This window comes from Chionomys nivalis, chromosome 14 (genome assembly GCF_950005125.1).
Source record: "Chionomys nivalis chromosome 14, mChiNiv1.1, whole genome shotgun sequence".
NCBI classification, from domain to species: Eukaryota; Metazoa; Chordata; class Mammalia; order Rodentia; family Cricetidae; genus Chionomys; species Chionomys nivalis.
The window spans coordinates 24,047,126-24,065,420 of NC_080099.1; the positions used below are offsets into that span (position 1 = coordinate 24,047,126).

The following is an 18,295-nucleotide window of genomic DNA, read 5'->3' on the forward strand; positions in this document are numbered from 1 at the left end:
GGTCGCCGCGACAGACTCTGAGCAGGGAAAGTGGGGGTACGACCCCAGGCTCACGCGGCCCCGCCCCCGCAGCCAGCCGGCCTGCCGCAGCCGGGGGCCCGAGCTCCGCCCTCCACCCGCCCGCCGGGCTGCCTCCTCCCTCCTCCTCGCTCGCTCCCTCCCCCGGGCGGGCTCGGCGCTGACTCCGCCGCACGCTGCAGCCGCGGCTGGAAGATGGCGGGGAACGACTGCAGCGCGCTGCTGGATGAAGAGCTCTCGTCCTTCTTCCTCAACTATCTCTCTGACACGCAGGTACGGCCAGCGGGCAGAGCAGGCCAGACACTAGGGTGCAGAACCGTGGGGCTGCAGCGGCAGCTGCGGAGCCAGGAGCGCAGCTGTGGGCGTACCGGGGCGATCTGGGGGTTCAGGCTGCAGAGCCCCCCTTCCACGTGCCTTGCGCTGCGCTCCGTTACAGGCGTAGCGAGCTGCAGGTCGCCGGCGCATGCTGTAGCAATGGGGGACACAGTCATCCGGGAGGGTCTGGTCAGGGCTACCTGGAGTCTATGGTTCCCCCACCGACAAAGTTGAGGGGTACTGCGATTCCTTGGGCAGGTAGAGTCTAGCCAGGGTCGGAGGGACCCCTAAGGCTGGCTCTGGGTGCTATAGGCGCGTCCTCGGCGCCCAGCACTTGCTGCCGTACTTTCACGTGCACTTGTGGCGGGGTTAAGGGAGGCGGCCCGCAGCCCTGGAGTCCCCTCGTTCTCCAGCACCGGGGTACCCCAAGTACTGCCACTGGTTTGTCTGCAGCCCCCCACCTGCTCCCGCAGCGCAGAGTTTCCTGTCAGTTGCCGACTAGGGGAATTAAGGGTCTGCGGGGCACGTGGACATGCGGGCGGAGATAGTGTCTATCAGCTTTCGCTATCCGGAGGAGACCCTCTAGGCAAGAGCAAAGCTGGATTGGGGCGGAAGGACTATCTGGGGGGTGTCTGGGTCCCCCTGCGGCGCGCGGCCTCGGCGCGCGCTCCACGATGCAGGGGGAAGGGAAGGTGAGGCGGCGTCCCGGGTTCTGGCTGAGCCTGGGAGCTTCACCGGCTACACGCTCGTGACAGGAGTGTGCTTTGGTGTTCGGGAGGGAGGAGGAGAGAGCTGCTGGCTTGGAGACCAAAATGGGGATTGCTGCTGGGACAAACAGTTGCGGGGAAATGTGCACGCGGCGTGCGTGCCCCCAACTCCTCCGTTTCCCCCGGCCCAAGCCTGTTGCAAGCCTAAAGTTTGGCTCCCGAGTTAGGGCTTTTGCTCCCGGCTCTTGGCTGCGTGTCCCCGAGAGGTTGGGGATGCGGTGGAGCCTGAGAGGAGACCCCGGATGCGTGGACACGACTGGGTACGGAGCCCGGCTGTCGGACGGAAACCCGCGGGACTCGCGGGGACAGACTGAGTACCTGGAGTGGAAGCGTTTGTGCCGGTCCGTTTTGCATAACACTGGGAGGGAGGGGAAGGCGGAGTGGGGAGGGGGGTGGGAGGAGAGAGGGAAACTTTGCTTCTGGTTAGAATCTACCAGTCTTTGGGCGGTAGCAGCTGTCATGGGACCGGGTGGGCGGGGAGAGGCTTGCAAGCTGACTCCTGGCGGTGAGCTGCGACTCGGAGGGGACGCAGCGGCCGTCTCGAGACGTTCTGCTCCGGGAAGACTCCTGGTGGCGACTTCAGGCTGGCGATTAGGATAGGCGGCGGAGCGAGGTGTCGCCTAGAGGAAGCCCGCCACGCGCGGGAGACGGCGGGCCTTAGCCCTCTGCAAACGCCGCTGCGTCCCGGAGCTGCGGGGCCGCGTGGTGTGTGGCTGGTGCGCTCGGGTGGGTTCGCAGCAGAGGCCCAAGGGGACGGTCGCGAGTGATCGAGTGATCGCGCTTCCTCAGGTCGGGAGGGGGTGTTAATGAGCGGGCTGTGCGCGGGTGTGTGTGTGTCCCCTGCGCGTGTGCACACGCCGCGCGCGCCGGGCGCGTACCTTTACCTCTGACGAAACTGCGGTGGAGCTCCCGGCAGCGTCGCCGGGCTCGGTCACACGCCCGGTGTTTGTGTCTGCCGAAGTCGGCCCTAGCCTCAGCACCCCAGCAGTAGATAGCGTGGGATCAGGACTGGAGGTGGTGGGGATTTGGTTTGGTGCACCCCCCACAAGACCTGTACCGCAGATCTCTATTGCCTGGAGTCGTTTCCATATTTCTACACTTAAGAACCTAGTAGAAGAGACCCAAAACAGCTCATGAGACTTCTTCACCCATACCAAGGTTGTTTTCTCTGGACATGACCCTGGCCTTTAACTTTAGCTTTGGTGTTTGGCTCACCAATAATTAATTGTTTGCCCTTTTAGCCGCCAGCCTAGCTTACTTAGTAAGGCTGCTTCACCAAGGAAACTAGAAAAAAAATGAGAAAGCAGGTGTCAGCAGAAGCAGTGCAGTGAAAGTTAATTTGGGATGTTTGCGCCCCCCCCCCTTAACTTAACCACGTGACAGGCCGAAGATCTCTCGGTGATCTTTGCCGGGCCAACTTGGGAAATGTAATTGATACCGGGAGCTTTGCAGCCGCCCCTAGAAGGATCAGAGCTGAGCGGGAATGGGCGGGGCAGCCCGCTGCCTCATTTTACAGTTGGGGAAGAGGCTGTGAGGGGTGAGCTGCTCGTCCACGACCACTCAGCCAGGGGGTGACAGAGCCACCCAGGGCTCCTGACTCCAGGTCCTGTGTGTTACCTCGAAATAGCACTGGACTTGGAGTCAGAAGGCCTGAGTGGAGTCACCTTCCCCGCTCTCTGGCTGGGTGATCCTGGAGCAAGCCGTTTTGACTCTCCAGCCGGGTTCCTCCATCTGTCCAATGGGGCCGGTGGTGCTGCCGGAGAAGCCAGAGGCCTGCTGGTGGGGTGAGCCTTGTCTGCATGTGAGATATCTGGCTGTCCCTGCTGCTGCTTCCCCACAGCCCTTCCCCCGGACCCTCCCCTCCCCCCAGCTCTCCCCTTGGGAGGGTTGGGGAAAGTGGATTGTCTTTGTCCCCAGTAGATTTCTGGTTGTCTTTGGTGGCTTACCCAGGCTTAGATTAAAGAGAACTTCTGTTTCAGAGACTTAACTTTTCTCCATTGTTGCCAAAGGAGACGTTTATCAGAACTAGGGTTGTGGCAGCTTCTTGGAAATGTCTGAAGAACATGTCTGAAAGAACTGTGTGCTGGTTTCAGCTTTGCCTACACTGTCCCCCTTGCCTGGTGTGCCCTTGCCCACCCTCCGGCATGGCTTTCTCCCTTAGTACGCCTTCCTGCCAGCTTGCCCTGCTCTCTCTGCTGTCTCTCATAGGCAGTTATAAAGCCAAGCATTGTGTGTCTGAGTCTATCCAGTAGGATATAAGTTGTGCCTTTTTATCTCTTTGTGCCCGCATGGCACCTGCCAGCCTGCTGAGCCATGTTCCTTTGCCCAGTTCTTGATGGGGCACATGGATTACACATAGGGGTACAGTTGAGCCTTGCCAAACAGAAGCTTCTGGGCTGACAAGTGAGACAGCTGGGCAGGGAATATACAAGAGAGGGGCGTACAGGGTTACAGCTGCTAGTGAAAGCCTTAACTCCAACGGCCACGTGGAAAGCTCGGTAATATAGGGGTTATTTAAAATGACTCGAGTGCTTGGAGTGACAGTCATAGTGTCAGAGATGACAAGGACGTTATACGTCGTCTAGTCCAACCCTTATTTAAAAATTTTAACATTGTTAGAAAACATCGCCAAGCCTCATGAAAAAGGCGACATATCTAATATTTCAAAATTGTTTAGTTTTGTATGAGTGTCTGCATGTGTGTGCTGTGGTATGTGTGTGGAGGTCAGAGGACAGCTTGCAGAAGATCTCAGCCACCAAGTGGGACATGGAGCTTGAACTGGGGTCATCACCCTTTACCTGCTGAGCCATCTCACCAGTCCAGAAATCTGTGATGTTGTTCAAAGAGAGCTACTCCAAAGTCATCTGTATCTCAAAATCTTTCCTATTCATATAGATCACTTATTTGGAAAAAAAAAAAACCAAAGAACAAATGGAGTTATTCTGTTGTACTAATTTGTAAATTGGAAGCACACTGTTTTGTAACTTGCTTTTTTTCTCCTCCTCACAATATGCTGTGAACATCTTTTTTCATCAATAAATATTGTGCTTAATATCTTAATGGTTGTATAGTATTTCATGGACGGTTGAGCCAACACGCATCAATCAGTCCTTGGTTGTTACTCGGTTGTTTGTATCTATCCTACTGTAAGCAATGCTGAAATGAATATCTTTGTGTACATGTGTTCTTTCCTTCATTTAAATTCCTAGAAGTAAAATTGCTCTATCAAAGGAACCATTCAGGTATTTGGTAAACACATATCAAAATTGTCTTCTAGGGAGATTGTATTCCTTTACACACTCATTAACATTGTGTGGGACTGCCTGACTGGCCATACCCCACTTGTTCATACTGTTTCCACTAATATCAGCTTGGTCAGTAATACACTCTGTTACTCTTGCTGTTTAATGTGCATTTCTTGGGTAACGTGTGAGGTTCACTGCTTCCCCCTTGCATGGCTCTAGGGACTTGACCTGACTAGGGCAGTGGGGGAGTAGAGAAAAGACAGACACATGGAGACACAGCAGTAACTGGGATGGGGTGTACTGGTTAGGGTTAGCGTGGACTGGGCACTCTGATGGAGAAAGCCTCAGATGCTCAGTGTTTATTGTATACAGTTGAACAGGGAGATAGGGTTATTGCACACAGATAAACAAACGAGGGGGCAGGATTTAAGTACTGCTGGACAAGGGGTTAGGTTTAGTTAACTTAAATAGGAGCCATCTCTGTAGGGGAAGAGTCTTCGGACTATAAACATCCAGGGGAAGAAAACTATGGTGGACATTTTCTGCACTCATTGTTGGCAGTCACACTTGGACGCCCAGAAGGCTTCGCGATGTCTCTGAGCCTCACTTTGGTGGTGGGGGGGGGGTAGGACTCTGCCATTTTCCTGTGAGTCTGAAGCCATGCCCATGCCAACACTGCCCGTTCACTCAGAGCTTTCCTGGCTCCCTATGCTCAATGCCTCCCCATAGAGAATCACTTAAGCTGGTTCCATACAGCACCATGGTTGTGAGCTTGTCCCGTTTTACAGTTGGATCTTCATCTCCTCGTCACTGTTATGCTGGAGCTGAGCACACAGAAGGGGCCCTACACCCAGGGAGAACTGAAGAAATGACTTAAAGTCTTAGTGCCCCTTGATGGGTCTGGGACACTCCATTGCCCTTGAAGCCAGGGCCAGCTGCTGTCCAAGTCAGAATTGCAGCTGTGTCCCGCAGGCGCCTCTGCCCACCTTTGGCCTGCATGAGACCGGGGGAGGGGGGCAGGGTCGCTTTTTCATATGAGTACATCTGGGCACATGCTCCCCAGAGGCCTGAGCTTCACTCTCTCTGGCCTCTCTGACTGATGCTGAGCATGGGTATGATACCCAGGAAAGGCAACAGCCAAGCAGTTGGGCCCCTGGGGCTCATGTTTCCCCTTGCCTTGGGGCCTCCTCTCCCCAGCTGCTGTAGGTCAGCCAGGAACTCCACTATGCTATACTATGAGTCATCCTTTTCCTTCCCTCTCATTTGAAAGGAACACTGACTTGAGTCAGAAGCAGCCCTGCAAATGGGGCCTCAGGCTTGGTCATGACAAGAGCATCGCAGGGCGAACAGCTGCCTTCCCTTCCCAGGCAGCAGCAGCGGTTGCGGCGGCGGCATTTATAGCCTATCCCCCAGGTCACATGTTCTTCGCTGAGCCTCTGTTGGCACCGTTCCATTCCTCCCTCACAAAGATCTGTACAATCTAGGTAGTGTTTAACAGTTTTAAAGATTCCGTGGTCCCTAAGAACTCCCTGGCTCGCTGCTCCACTTACACTGCTTTGGAGTAAAGGAAGAGGTGGGGATAGTGGTGACTTGCCTGCACAGCCTGACTCTTAATGCTGCCTGAAGACGGACTGTCCTCTGTGCTCACGGTTGTTCCTCTGGCACCCTGCACAAATGATGACCCACTGAGAGAGGACAGAGTCTAGAGTACTTCTCTTGCTTTGGGCCTCGCTTTCTCGACCTGTGAAATGGGGATAGCAAACCCTGTCAGGAATGAAATAATGGATTGTAAGCTGAGCATTGACCTGCTGCCTAGACAACTTGGAATTTGCTCACCGGAACACTTTTATGGGACAGGATTAAATTTAGAGCTGGTTCTGTGTGTGCAATCTTTGGTTTGTGGTACTGGGGATTGTGCTCTGGGCCTTGTAAAGGCTAGGCAAACATTCTACCACGGAACTCCACCCCAGCCCCCTTTTTACATTTATTTATGTATTTATTTATTCATTCTCATTTTATTGAGACAGGGTTTCTCTATGTACCCCTGGTTGTCCTGGAACTCAATATGTAGACCAGGCTGGCCTTGAACTCATAGAGATTTGCAGGCCTCTACCTCCGGATACTAGACTAGGATTAAAGACATGTGCCACCACCCACCCGTCTGTAATCATTCTTATATAAAAAAGAGAAGGAACATTGGAACTATGTGAAGGTGACAAGAATCCTCACAACCAGTCTCTGTCAGTCTCTGCCAAGGCAGCGGAGTCGCTCATACCCATCCTGTGGACACCTCTAGGATGCGGAATGCATTGTGCTGGGTTGACCTTTCTGTGTTCCCTCCTTACCAAGGTCCTTGTCCCATCCACAACTAGAGTCTTATACCTGCTACCCGTCTTTGCCACACTTAGACATTGCCTTCTCTCATTTGTCCTTGGTCTTGGGCACACGACCGAGAGGAAGGAACAGACATTTTTCCATATAAGCTTGCCCCCGACTTGCACAGCCTCCTCACCGGAAATCCGCTGTAACAGTTGATGAACCCACACACACCAATCATGATTGCCCAGAGCCCCCGGAGCTCCCCCTCTCCGGTGCACAGCGAGGGTCATTCCTAGAATTGTGCGTTCCGTGGATTGGGACAGGTATGTAGTAATAGTACGTTATAGCATTGCACGGCTGTCCCGTGTCCTGAGAGCTCTCTGCACTCTGCCTTTTCATCCCTTTGCCCTCGTTGCTGCCAACTACTGGCGTTTTTCCTGTGTCCGTAGGTTTGCTTTTTCCAGAGTATCACGGAGCTGCAATCATGTAGTATATAGGGCATATTTAGGTAGTAATGCAATTAAGATTCCTTCATGATTTTTCAGTTTGATGGCTGAGCTCCCTACTACTTTTAAATTAACTGCCAGACTTGAAGTTTGATGTGCAGGTATTGGGTCCTTGAAGTTGGAACACAGTCCCCGGATTTATCCTGAGTTGCTTGCTTTTCCCAAGTTTGAAATCAGGACTTACAAGCTCCATGACCTTGAGCAAATGTCTTATGCCCCCCCACCTCAGTTTTTTTTGTTTTGTGTTTTTGTTTTTTTGTTTTGTTTTGTTTTGTTTTGTTTTTCAGGATAGGATTTCTCTGTGTAACAGCCAGATCTTGTAGACCAGGCTGGTCTCGAACTCACAGAGCTCCGTCTGCCTCTGCCTCTTGTGTGCTGGGATTAAAGATGTGCGCCACCACCAACTCAGCACCCTTAGTTGTTTTTTTATATATAAATAAAAATGGGGATAACAGTATATTCTTTTGAGGCTCATCCCAGAATGTGCTGTTAAGTTTCCTCCTGGGACCTAGGTTCACGCTGTCTGCTGCTGTCTCCTTATCTGTCTTCTACCAAGTCTGTTTACCTGCAAGAGCCAGTTCTCCTGGCTGGGCTGTGTCTGGACTCTCCCATCTCTAGACCCAGTGGCTCCAGTCCTGCTTCACAGTGTGCTTGGTCTGCAGAGCTCTCTCTGTTATTACCTCTACTGGATTTGACTCCTGATCTGCAGTTTGTCTGCTGGGACCTCCCCAACCCCTGGAGGTCACAGTCACACAAGCTTCCATTCTTTAATATTATTTTTTCATACAGTATATTTGATCATGTTTTTCTCTTTCCCTAACCCCGCCCAGATCATCACTTCCCTGCCTGCGCACTTTTGTTCTCTCTCTCTCTCTCTCTCTCTCTCTCTCTCTCTCTCTCTCTCTCTCTCAGAAAAAGCATCTACCATAAAAATCAAAACAAAAACCAATAGGACAAAAATAACAAATCAACAATGAAATAAAAAGTCCACAGATGCAGAAGAGAAAATGGGATTATTTTGTACTGGACAACTACTCCTGGCCGTGGGTCCGACTCTGGCATGTGGTTGATATGCCCAATGACACTGTTGGGGAGAACTGATGTTCCCCTTTGCTAGCAGGTGTTGATTACGAATAGCTTGTTTACGGGTGGGAGACTGTGTTCTTCCTCTCTGTGCTGGGACGCTCATCGGGCTTGAGGCTGTGCAGGCTCCACGTGTGCTGCCATAGTCTCTGTGAGCTCACGTGTGCTTCATCCTGCTGTGTCTGGAAGACACTGTCCTTGGAGTCACCCATCACTCTGACTCTTACTCTCTTTCCATCTCCCCTTCCACATAGATCCCTGAACCTTGAAGGGAGGCATTTGATGAAAATATCCCGTGTAGGACTTAGTCCTCTAAAGTCTTCCCTGCGCTGCATGTTTGGCCAGTTGGGGATTTCTGTGTTAATTTGCCATGTCACTGAATACAGAGAAGCTGATCAGGTGCCCAACTCTAAGCTGCAGTACTACTGACCAGCCAGCATTCATGGTGCTGGAATGTGCTCTGCATACCACTGGGGAAGAAAGGTAATCATCAGTATTAGGTAGCCACAAACCCTGTGACCTACAACAGCGATCTGCATGGAGGATACACTGATGCAATAGTGTTACAAGTGCCATGAGCAGCAACCACTTTGTGATTGGATTTAAGGCTCACTGCATGGACAGAACCTATACCGGACACTGCCAAAGTATCCAAGAACCTGAATGAGAGGTTGAGACCTGATGAGATGATGAGATGAGTTGAGATAGGGTCTCCCCAGTCCTCAGCATACACTGGCTCCATTGTCAGCAATAGAGGGCATCATTTCATAACCTGCACACCATGTCTTTCATGTGCTTCGGGTTTCTCTGAACAGATGGTCATGGCCATGGATGGGCTTCCTGTGGATGTAGGAGGTTGGTCGTGTATTCTCCATTTGGTGAATTCTGAAATGGAGGCACAGAGAAGTTGGGTCAGTTACTCACTGTCTCACAGCTGGTCCAGTGGCTGGCCCAGAATTTGAACTTTGAGCAGGCTTTGGGAGGGCCCTAAGAGAGCATCACATCCAGCCTGCATTCCACGGAAGAGGGGGGCCTGAGGTGCCCAGAGGTTGAGGCTCTTCCTCTTCAGCCGAGTCTTGTCCAGCTCTAGGACTTGGTTAGGGGGAGGGGCTATCTTGGTTCAGAGGGAGCTGAAGGCAGGAAGTTTTCTCAGGAATACTACTGACTGAACTGCTGGCCTCAGAGTGTCTGTTGGACCCTGGATTAGGATTTTCTTCGTTTTCACATTCATAAATCCCCAAGACTACATAGGTCCTCTCACTAGATAGTTGAACCGTCTAGTGAGGGAGACGGGGAGGGCATGAAGAGGTGTTGCCGTCAGCAGTCTGGTTCACAGAGCTCCCACAGATGGGTCCTGCCTTGAGGTCTGGTCTACAAGCTTTAGGTGGCAGCTGGACTCCAGAGACCCAGTTCTGCCCTTTCCTAGGACACAGAGTTGCCACCTGATTTAGAGTGAGACTTAGAAATGGGAAGGTGAAGTCACTGGCTAGTTAGCGCCACCATCCTGCAGTATTTAAAACAGTGCAATAAGGGGGCTGGAGAGGTGGATCAGGGGTTAAGAGCACTGACTGTGCTTCCAGAGGACCCAGGTTCAATTCCCAGCACCCACATGGCAGCTCTCAGCTGTCTGTGTAACTACAAGATCTGACACCTTCACACAGACATACATGCAGGCAAAACACCAATGCAAATAAAATAAAAATGAATAAAAATTATAAAATCAAACACAAACAAGTAAACAAAAAACAGGCCACTGAACCTTTGCCCTGATTGTTGCAGAAGTGATGTGCTCAGAGTTTGCCTATGGCCTTGGCAAAAAAATTCTTTTCATCAGCATTTTTGTCTACAGAATGGGGTTGGTAGTAGCAGACTGTCATGCACTTAAGGTCTTAGTGCAGATGACCTGAGGCTCCCATGAAGAGACAGACCTTGGGATAACCCCCCCCCACACACACACACACACACACTCTCTCTCACTCTCTCTCTAGGTCTTTGGTCCTCCCTAGGCCTGAAGTTCTTCTGTCAAAGTAATTGTTTTACTTCCCCTGTACTAAATCTAAAGGAGTATCCCATGGTGCCTTAGCAACTGTTGCCATACTGGCTTGTATGTCTTTAATTTCAGCACTCAGGAGGCAGAGACAGGTGGATCTCTGAGTTTCCAGGCCAGCCTGGTCTTCAAAGCAAGTTCCAGGACAGCCAGGGCTACACAGAGAAACCCTGTCTCAAAACATGAAAAAGAAAAGAACAAAACAAAACTAAATCTAGTTGGGTGCCTCTTGAAGAGAAATAATTGAAGGAATAGTTTACCCTGGCTAAGAGCTCTTGGCTTTGGAGTTTAGCTGCATGTTTTAAATCAGGGCTTTCTCACTTCTTAGGTTCGTGGCCTCAAGCATGTGTTATGATCTCTCTCAGCCTCATTGCCTCAGCTGAGGATCAGGGAGGGGATAATTGTTTGGCCTTCTTAGGAAAACATGACATAACTACATTGGACCCAGAAGGCTTCCTGCAGTGACATAGTGCACGCTTGATAAATGATCGCCGTATCAACGACAGCAATAACAGTGATGGGAATGTGAATTATACAAATGTCATCTTGAGCTTTGAGGGGAGTTCGGCGTGCCTTGGGGATCACCTTGCTTAATTTTCTTTCCTCAGAGTGAGGAAACAGTCTAAGAAGAGATGACATGCCTCCAGGTCATACAGCAGAGGCAGGATGGGACCCTGAACTGTCTTCCTCCCATGGCTAGCTCTCCATAGCAGGGACTCCACTTCCTGAGACCCGCTGTCTGGACACTTAGCTGGGTAAGCCCTGCCTGGCTGAGATGGATGCTCCCCGACAGCTCTGCAGCCTTATTTTTTTTCCTTGTGATTGCCTGGCAGAACATAGTCATTTAGAACCAGGCCCTGAGCAGTTGCAGCAGCCGGCCCACGAGTCCCTCCCTGATGTTGCCATGGCAAACAGCCTTGGCAACGTGGCTGCTCAAGTCTTTATTTCTGGTCTCGGGATCCTTGTAGGGAAATTGTGGTACCCAGAACAGTGAGAAGGGCTCTGCTATGGCTCCTTGGCACTGAGGGTAACCCAGCCTTCATGCTGCTGGTGACCTCACGCTGTTGCATCTTCTGATCACAAACCTCTGCAGCCGCGTGTGTTTCTGTATGGCCTGCAGAAACAGACCTCTGGATGTGACCTTTAAGGTCTCAAATGCCCATCTAACCTCCTCTCCACCTGTCAATCAGCTACTGCATGTGTGGCCGACTGGGATAAGCAGAAAAACATGGTATTTGGAATGTGATCTCTGCTTTAGATGCTTCTAGACTGGCCTCATCGTCAACCCTGTCCTCCAACAATAGAGAGGAAGCAGAGGGAAGGTAATAACTACTGTCTCATCCTTCCGAGAGCTTGTTTGGCCCTGCGCTGAATTCTACCCAATCAACTAACCTCTGAGGAACCCCATGAAGCAGTCTCTACCAAGCTCCATTTTACAGTTGGGTAGACTGAAGCTGACCAAGAGTCGCCCTGATGTTGTTCTGTAATTCCTTCCCCAGGTTGCTTTGGAGAGACGCTCCCATGAAGGGTCTGGTCCTCCTCACTGCCCTCATCGCCACCTACATTCTTTAGCACCCGGCTCTGATGCCACCTGCTCCAATTCCCACTCTCAGAAGTGTCCTTCCTGTTATGACCCCACAATCTGTTGTACTTAATGTTCCTTGGTTTGTGCTGTATTCTGTCATCCTAAGGAGTTTTCTGTTTTATTTTGTGTTTTGGTGCTAGGGGTGGAACCTAGTGCCTCAGGCTTGCTAAGTAGACACTAACAGTGAGTTATACCCCACCCCCACCTTTCCACCTCAAACATCCCACATGAGAAGACTGACTAACTAGGAAAGCGTTGACTGTCTAATCCACGTGAGGGGTTTGGCTGTGTAGGCCTTAGAGTCAGCAAAGGGGTTCACTATCACCGTTATCATTGTTAATGGTCATAAAACAGCAACCATGTAGACTGCTTGATATGCAGGAACCCAAGCTGGGACCTGCCGGGGGCATTATCCTTTTAATCCTCCAACACCAGAACCAGCTGTTCAGTGAAAACATCCTAATTACACATTGGTCACTGTGTGTGCAGGCCTCAGGCTTCTGTGTCTTTTATTCCTTTTGTTTGCTGACGTTTCTCTGTGTCTCTCGCCTTTTCTCTCTTCTGTGTCTTAAGCAGCTTTCTCTGATGACACCCTTACTCCTGTCCTAAAAAGTCAGATACTGTTTGAAGTGTGTCTGGCACTAACTGGGTGGTCTTCCTCTGCACTGTCTTTTCTTGCTTCTGTTGGGAGCACAGGGTACCTAGCACTTCACGTACAAATGACTAAGGGTTGGCGGAAGACCCATTGTAGTATCTGGCTTAAGCAGGTTGGCTTCCCTAGATAGCGTCTCTCCTTACTTTTCACGTCCATTCCATTTTATGGATGGGGGCATGGAGGGCTGGTGCCCGAAGAGGACTTGCTAGAATGCTGGAATGCTGCAGTTTAACTGTGCATCTTCTGGGTCCGGAGAGGTGGTTAAGGGCACGGACAGCTCTTCCAGAGGCTCTAGGCTCAGTTCCCAGCACCTGTACGGTGTCTCACAACTAGTCATAATAACAGTAGCAGGGAATCGAAAGCGCACTTCTGACCTCCCTAGGCACAGACATGAACAGGGTGCAAGACGTACATGTAGGTAAAATACATACATAAAATAAATCTTGGGGGGGAAAAGTTAAAACAAACCCCACATACCCTGCATCTTTGCCCCACATCTGCTCCCCTCAATCCTCAGGCACACCCCCACATGTGGGGCAACTCAGAAGGTAGGGGTTATTTTAAGAGGTGAGTGGGTTGGAAAGGAGGAAATCAGAGGAAATGCATGCTGTCTGCAGCCCCTATGCCTGGGGCTTCTTTGATTGTCAAAACCCTTAAAGATTGGAGGATGCTGGTCCTGGTCACAGCCATACAACAGTTTAGGGGAACTAGGGACCAAAGTTCACATCTGGTACCCAGTGCACTATCTTCCCAGCCCTTTTATGCTGATTTTGCCAGTGGGCATGATGGGGCCCAAGTCAGGACTGAGCTGTGGGGCTTTTGTGCCCACTGTTCCCTCTCCCTGAATGGTCTTCCCAGAAGTCTTTCTTATCCCTAGGCCCCCAGGGACCTTGTCAGATCAGCTGTCTCAGACTCTACTCTTCTCCCCATTGTCTACCTTAGGACCCGGCCTTTTCTTTAAGGTATGTGGCACCTGGGGACACTCTGACTTATTAATGACATCTTTTTTTTTTTAACAATTTTTTATTCTCATGCATATGGGTGTTTTGTTAGCATGTGTATCTGTATGCCACATGGTGCCTGGTGCCCACAGAGTCCAGAAGAGGGCGCTGGATCCCCTGGAACTTGAGGTACAAAGTGGCTGTTTGTCACCATGTGGGCGCTGGGAATACAACGTGGATCCTCTAGAAGAGCAACCAGAGCTTTGTAACCACTGAGCCATTTCTCCAGCTCCAGTGTATATCTTCTTGCCTGCCCAGACACTGCTCTGGGGCATGGAGGGGTTTACAGGACTGATGTCGCCAGGGTGGTACCTGCGGCATCCCTTGGACCTAGACTAAAGCTTGACACATGTTCCACACTCACTCAGCATTCCTTTCTTCTTCTCTTTTTCTCCTCCTTTCCTTCTTTTTACTGTAGCAGAACACAGATAAATTGAACTCTCTTAGCTACATGCTCAGTGACATTAAATGCTTTTATCCTTTTTGTACAACCAGTCTGTCCACCTCTGTAGTTCTTTTCATCTTGTAAAACTGAAACTTTGTACCCAGTAAACAGCAGCCCTCCACTGCGGTTTCAATCCTCTGTCTCCAGGATTTGGTTACTGTGGGTTCCTCATGTAAGTGGGTCAGATAGTATGGATCCCTTTCGTGGGACTGATTGTTACACTCGGTACGATAGCCTACCCTCAAGAGTTCACCCACGCGTGTCAGAATTTGTCCTTTTTAAGGCAGAATAATATTCCATTGTACGTGTGTGCCCGCATTTGGCTTCCCCCTTCGTTTGTTGATGGCTCTTTGGATTGCTTCCCCTGCTGTGGCTGTAGAAACGATGGGGCCGTGAGCACGGGTATAAAGATAGCTGCTTTTGAGAATGTGCTTGAGTTCTTTTGGGTAGATACAGAAATGGAACTGCTGGATCCTGTGTCAATTCTATTTTTAATTTTTGAGGAACCGCCACACTTTTCACAGCAGCTGCACTATTTTCCATTCCCACTGACAGTGAGCACGGGTTCCAGTTTTCCTCCAGGCTGCCCCACCGGCTGTTTCTTGGGTTTTGATAGTAGTAGACATACTAGACAGTATCTCCTTGTCATTTTGACTGCGATTCCCTCCCGATTCAGCATCTTTTCGTGTGCTTATTGACTATTCGACTGTCTTCTTTGGAGAAGTAGTGTTCAAGTCTTTGTGTTTTGGAAGCAGGGTCCCCGTAGCCTGGGCTGGATTCGAACTTACTACCTAGGCAAGGTTGACCTAGAACTTTGATCCTCCCGCCTCTCCCTCCCAAGCGTTAGGATGGTAAGTACACATTCCAACAGCCAGCTCTTTTCAGGTCCTTTGCTCATGTTTGAATCAGATTGCTTCAAGTTTATCGCCTTCACTTGACTGTTTTCAGAGTATTAATCCCGAGCTGGCCATGGTGGAGCATGCCTTAATCCCAGTAGGCTCTGTGAGTTCCAGGTCAGCCTGGCATATATAGTGAGACTGTCTCAAACAAGATCCAAAACCAAAGCAAAATATTAATCCCATATCAGGTATATAATTTGCAAATATTTCCTGCTTTTGGGGGAGCTTCCTCTTTGTTCTGTTGGAGTTTACATGAAACGCAGTTTGTCAGTTTCTTTTCTGCCTGTGGCACTGTGGAAAATAAATTATGGTTGCTCCAAATCCAGGGCTTTTGCCCCTGTTTTTTTCTCCTAAGCATTTTGAAGTTTTAAGCCTCACCTTGAGGAAATTGATTCATTTTGAGTTAACATCTTTATGCTTGGGGTTAGATAGAGGAACACCTTCATTCTTGTAATAGTTCTTGAATGAACGAGGAAAAATGAATGAATGAATCCCTCAAGCCACCCTGGCCCGTGTGGCCCATGAGCTCATTCATTTCTTACCAGAAGCCCTAGCAATAAATACCTCAACCTTGTTTTTGTTTGCTTGCTTGCTTGATTTTGCTTTTTCCTATGAGGGCCTGGGTCTAGGGTGAATATCTTTCTGGAGATATACAGCTCCTTTGTTGATCGAGCCTTCAGGGCTCAGTAAGTAAGGGTGGCCAGAGCCCTGCCCCAGAAGCCATGCCCCAGTGCCCCAGTGACCTCAGGCTACCTTCTCTCCAGGGTTAGGCCACCCCCCCATCCTATGGGCGTGGCCGTACCTGCTCTGCAGAGCCTAGGGCTTTTGGCCTTCTTTAGCACTTGCTCTTTGTCCTAGTCACGGAAAGAGAGGCCACCTGGCTGCTGCTTCCTGGTCTGTCCCTCAGCAGGAATGTGGCAATGCCCCCTATAGCTTGTGACTCTGCCACACAGCTTGTGTGTAGGGGGAGGTGGGAGTGGTTGTGGGCCAGAGGTTCCTCCTCTTAGAATCAGAGAGTAGATTCCATATAGGCCTGTTTTGTGCTCAGACTGGGCTCTGACGCCTGGTGGTCACCCGAGGTGTGACTGTAGTGTGGGGTGAAGAGAGAGAGAAGGCAGTGGGGTAGAGAGACATCTACCCCAAAAGAAAGCTCTGCTATGCTCAGATAATCTGTTAGTTTTAACAGTGTTGTTGCCAGGTAGTCAGGCTAGCAAAGGACCAGTATAAGCCGGTTCTTGGGGAGGAACCCAGCCTGAAAGGCAGCCTAGAACTGATTCCGAGCAGGTCTGAGCTGGGTGAGTCCAGGATCTGTCATTTAGTGGTCAATTAACTTGGAACATATTGCTTATTCTGCCTGGGTCTCAGTTTCCTCGTCTGTGGGATGTGGTAACATTATATATCTTAACTGAATTGCTTCGTGTGGTGCTTGAGTGTTATCACCAACGAGGGCATGTGCCAGTGACTTGGTTTGATGACATCTTGGTGAAGGAAACTGTTATGGAACTGTGGACAATTATTATTTATTATCTCTTTCTCCGTCCGTGTAGCAGTCATTCTCACTATAAGCTGGGTTACAGAGTTCAGCAAGCTGCACTGCTCTGGAAACAGGTCTAACCTTCAGAAGGCTCAGGAGAGCAGATCATGGGGCTTTGGAAGCAGAGTGTTGTGGAAGGAGAAAGAGTTATCTGACATGGTGGGAGAAGCCTCTTAGGGCAGAAACAGCCTGCCCTGGTGTGACAGATGCCTGGTGTGACTGGGTCACAGACATGAGTGGCCACAGGCTATGAGCTTTCTGAGGAGGGTTCTGGAGATCCACAACAGGCAGGATGAATGCATTGTCTGCCCGAATCACAAGCATCTGGAGGAAGCACAAGGAGGAACGGCAAGATTTCCAGCAAGGACGACGAGCTGCAGGCTGCTCTGGAGTAGAGAGGCCTTGGGATGGTTCCCGAGGGAAGGTGGCTTTGGGTGACTCGGTTTTCCCAGGGCTACACAGCAGGGTGGAATGAGTGTTGCCACCTGTGGTCTGCACAACTCATCCCCAGGCCTTTGGTGTGGAGGAAGCACGTGGGGATTTGCAGGCAGGAAAGGCCAGGGTATAGTTCTCATCTTAATCCGAACTGGAATCCTTGCTCAGTCAGAATTTTCTCATGGCCTGGACCTACCAGGTACCTACCTGACGGGCAGGGAAGGTGGTTGCTTTGTGGAGTAAGCCCGCAATAAATTTAGAAAGAATGATGATTGTTGCAATAATAATTATTACGCCTCTTTTACTGTTAGGCCCTGTAGCATATTGCTGTGACAGTCCATCTCACATCCAGAATTCACATCCTTATAAATATTTTCATCACCATGTACAGGGTAGCCCAAAGTCTGGGGACGTGGAAGTGACTCGCCCAGCAAGAACACTGGTACATGAACTTGGCAGGAGTGTGTGACTTGTGACTCCCACCCCTAAATCTGTCTAATGAGAAAGGATGGTGTTTGGAAGGGGCAGTTTCATGTCTGTGTCTTGTCTAGACTGAGTTCCTAGATTGTCTTGAATTCTCAGGGATGATTCCCAGTCTTTTTGAAGTTGCAACATCCACCTATTGTGTGATTTTGCAACAGTTGCAACGGAGAACATCCCCCAGAAAAGCATAATTTCCATTGTTTTGTCTTTAGTTGTGAGATGGGGAAGGGGAAACACATTTTTAGTGATTGTTGTGCCTGCTTGGTGATTAGAGTGCTGTGGAAGTGGGCTGGGAGAGTCTGGAGGCAGCTCTTTTGCTTTGGAACTTTGACTCGATCTTGGCTCTCTTGGGGCTGGTGTGCCTCGGTTTCTCTTTTTTTCTACCAGCCTGTGTCTCATAGATTTTCGATTGTGAGGGGTTTCCTTTTAAATATCGCATACAGCAGGACCACCAGATATTGAACAGAGCCCAAGAAGGTTCTAGACACAGATGGAGCTGGGGCACAGTCTTGTCTCAGGTGGGTGGTGTGTGTGTGAGTGCGCTCCCCACATTCACTGGCAAAGCCAATTGCAGGTGCTTAACTCTCCAGATTGTCCCGGGTGACAGGGACTGACTTCTCTTTGAATTGTAAGTTGGAAGAAATGTGTCATAGGATCGTGTGGCTTAGTGAGTGGGTGGGAGGGAGGAGAAGGTGGAGGAGGAACTCCAAGCTAGAGAATGCCTGTTCCCAACCTCCCCAGAGAATCACGGAACATTGGATAAGTCATTAACGGGGGTGGCAAGGTTGGGTGAAAATTGGGAACTTTGGGTCAGATTTTTTTTTAAAGGAACAAATCATTAAAAAAAAATCCTTTACTGACAGATGTGTACATACACACACACACACACACACACACACACGCGCGCGCACTTTTATCTATCTAGAATCATTTGTTGTTTTTTGTTTTAAACCCACAG

General features: G+C 50.2%; 1 protein-coding gene across 1 annotated transcript in view; it reads left to right on the plus strand.

The window, feature by feature from the left end:
• The first annotated feature begins 200 nt into the window (after window positions 1–200).
• Ppargc1b (PPARG coactivator 1 beta) overlaps window positions 201–18,295 on the plus strand; it is a 103,836-nt gene continuing 85,741 nt past the window's right edge. The window contains exon 1 of the mRNA XM_057788830.1: window positions 201–291. Within this exon, the coding sequence (XP_057644813.1) occupies window positions 214–291 (78 nt within the window). The 5' untranslated portion in view covers window positions 201–213. The remainder of the gene's footprint in view (window positions 292–18,295) is intronic.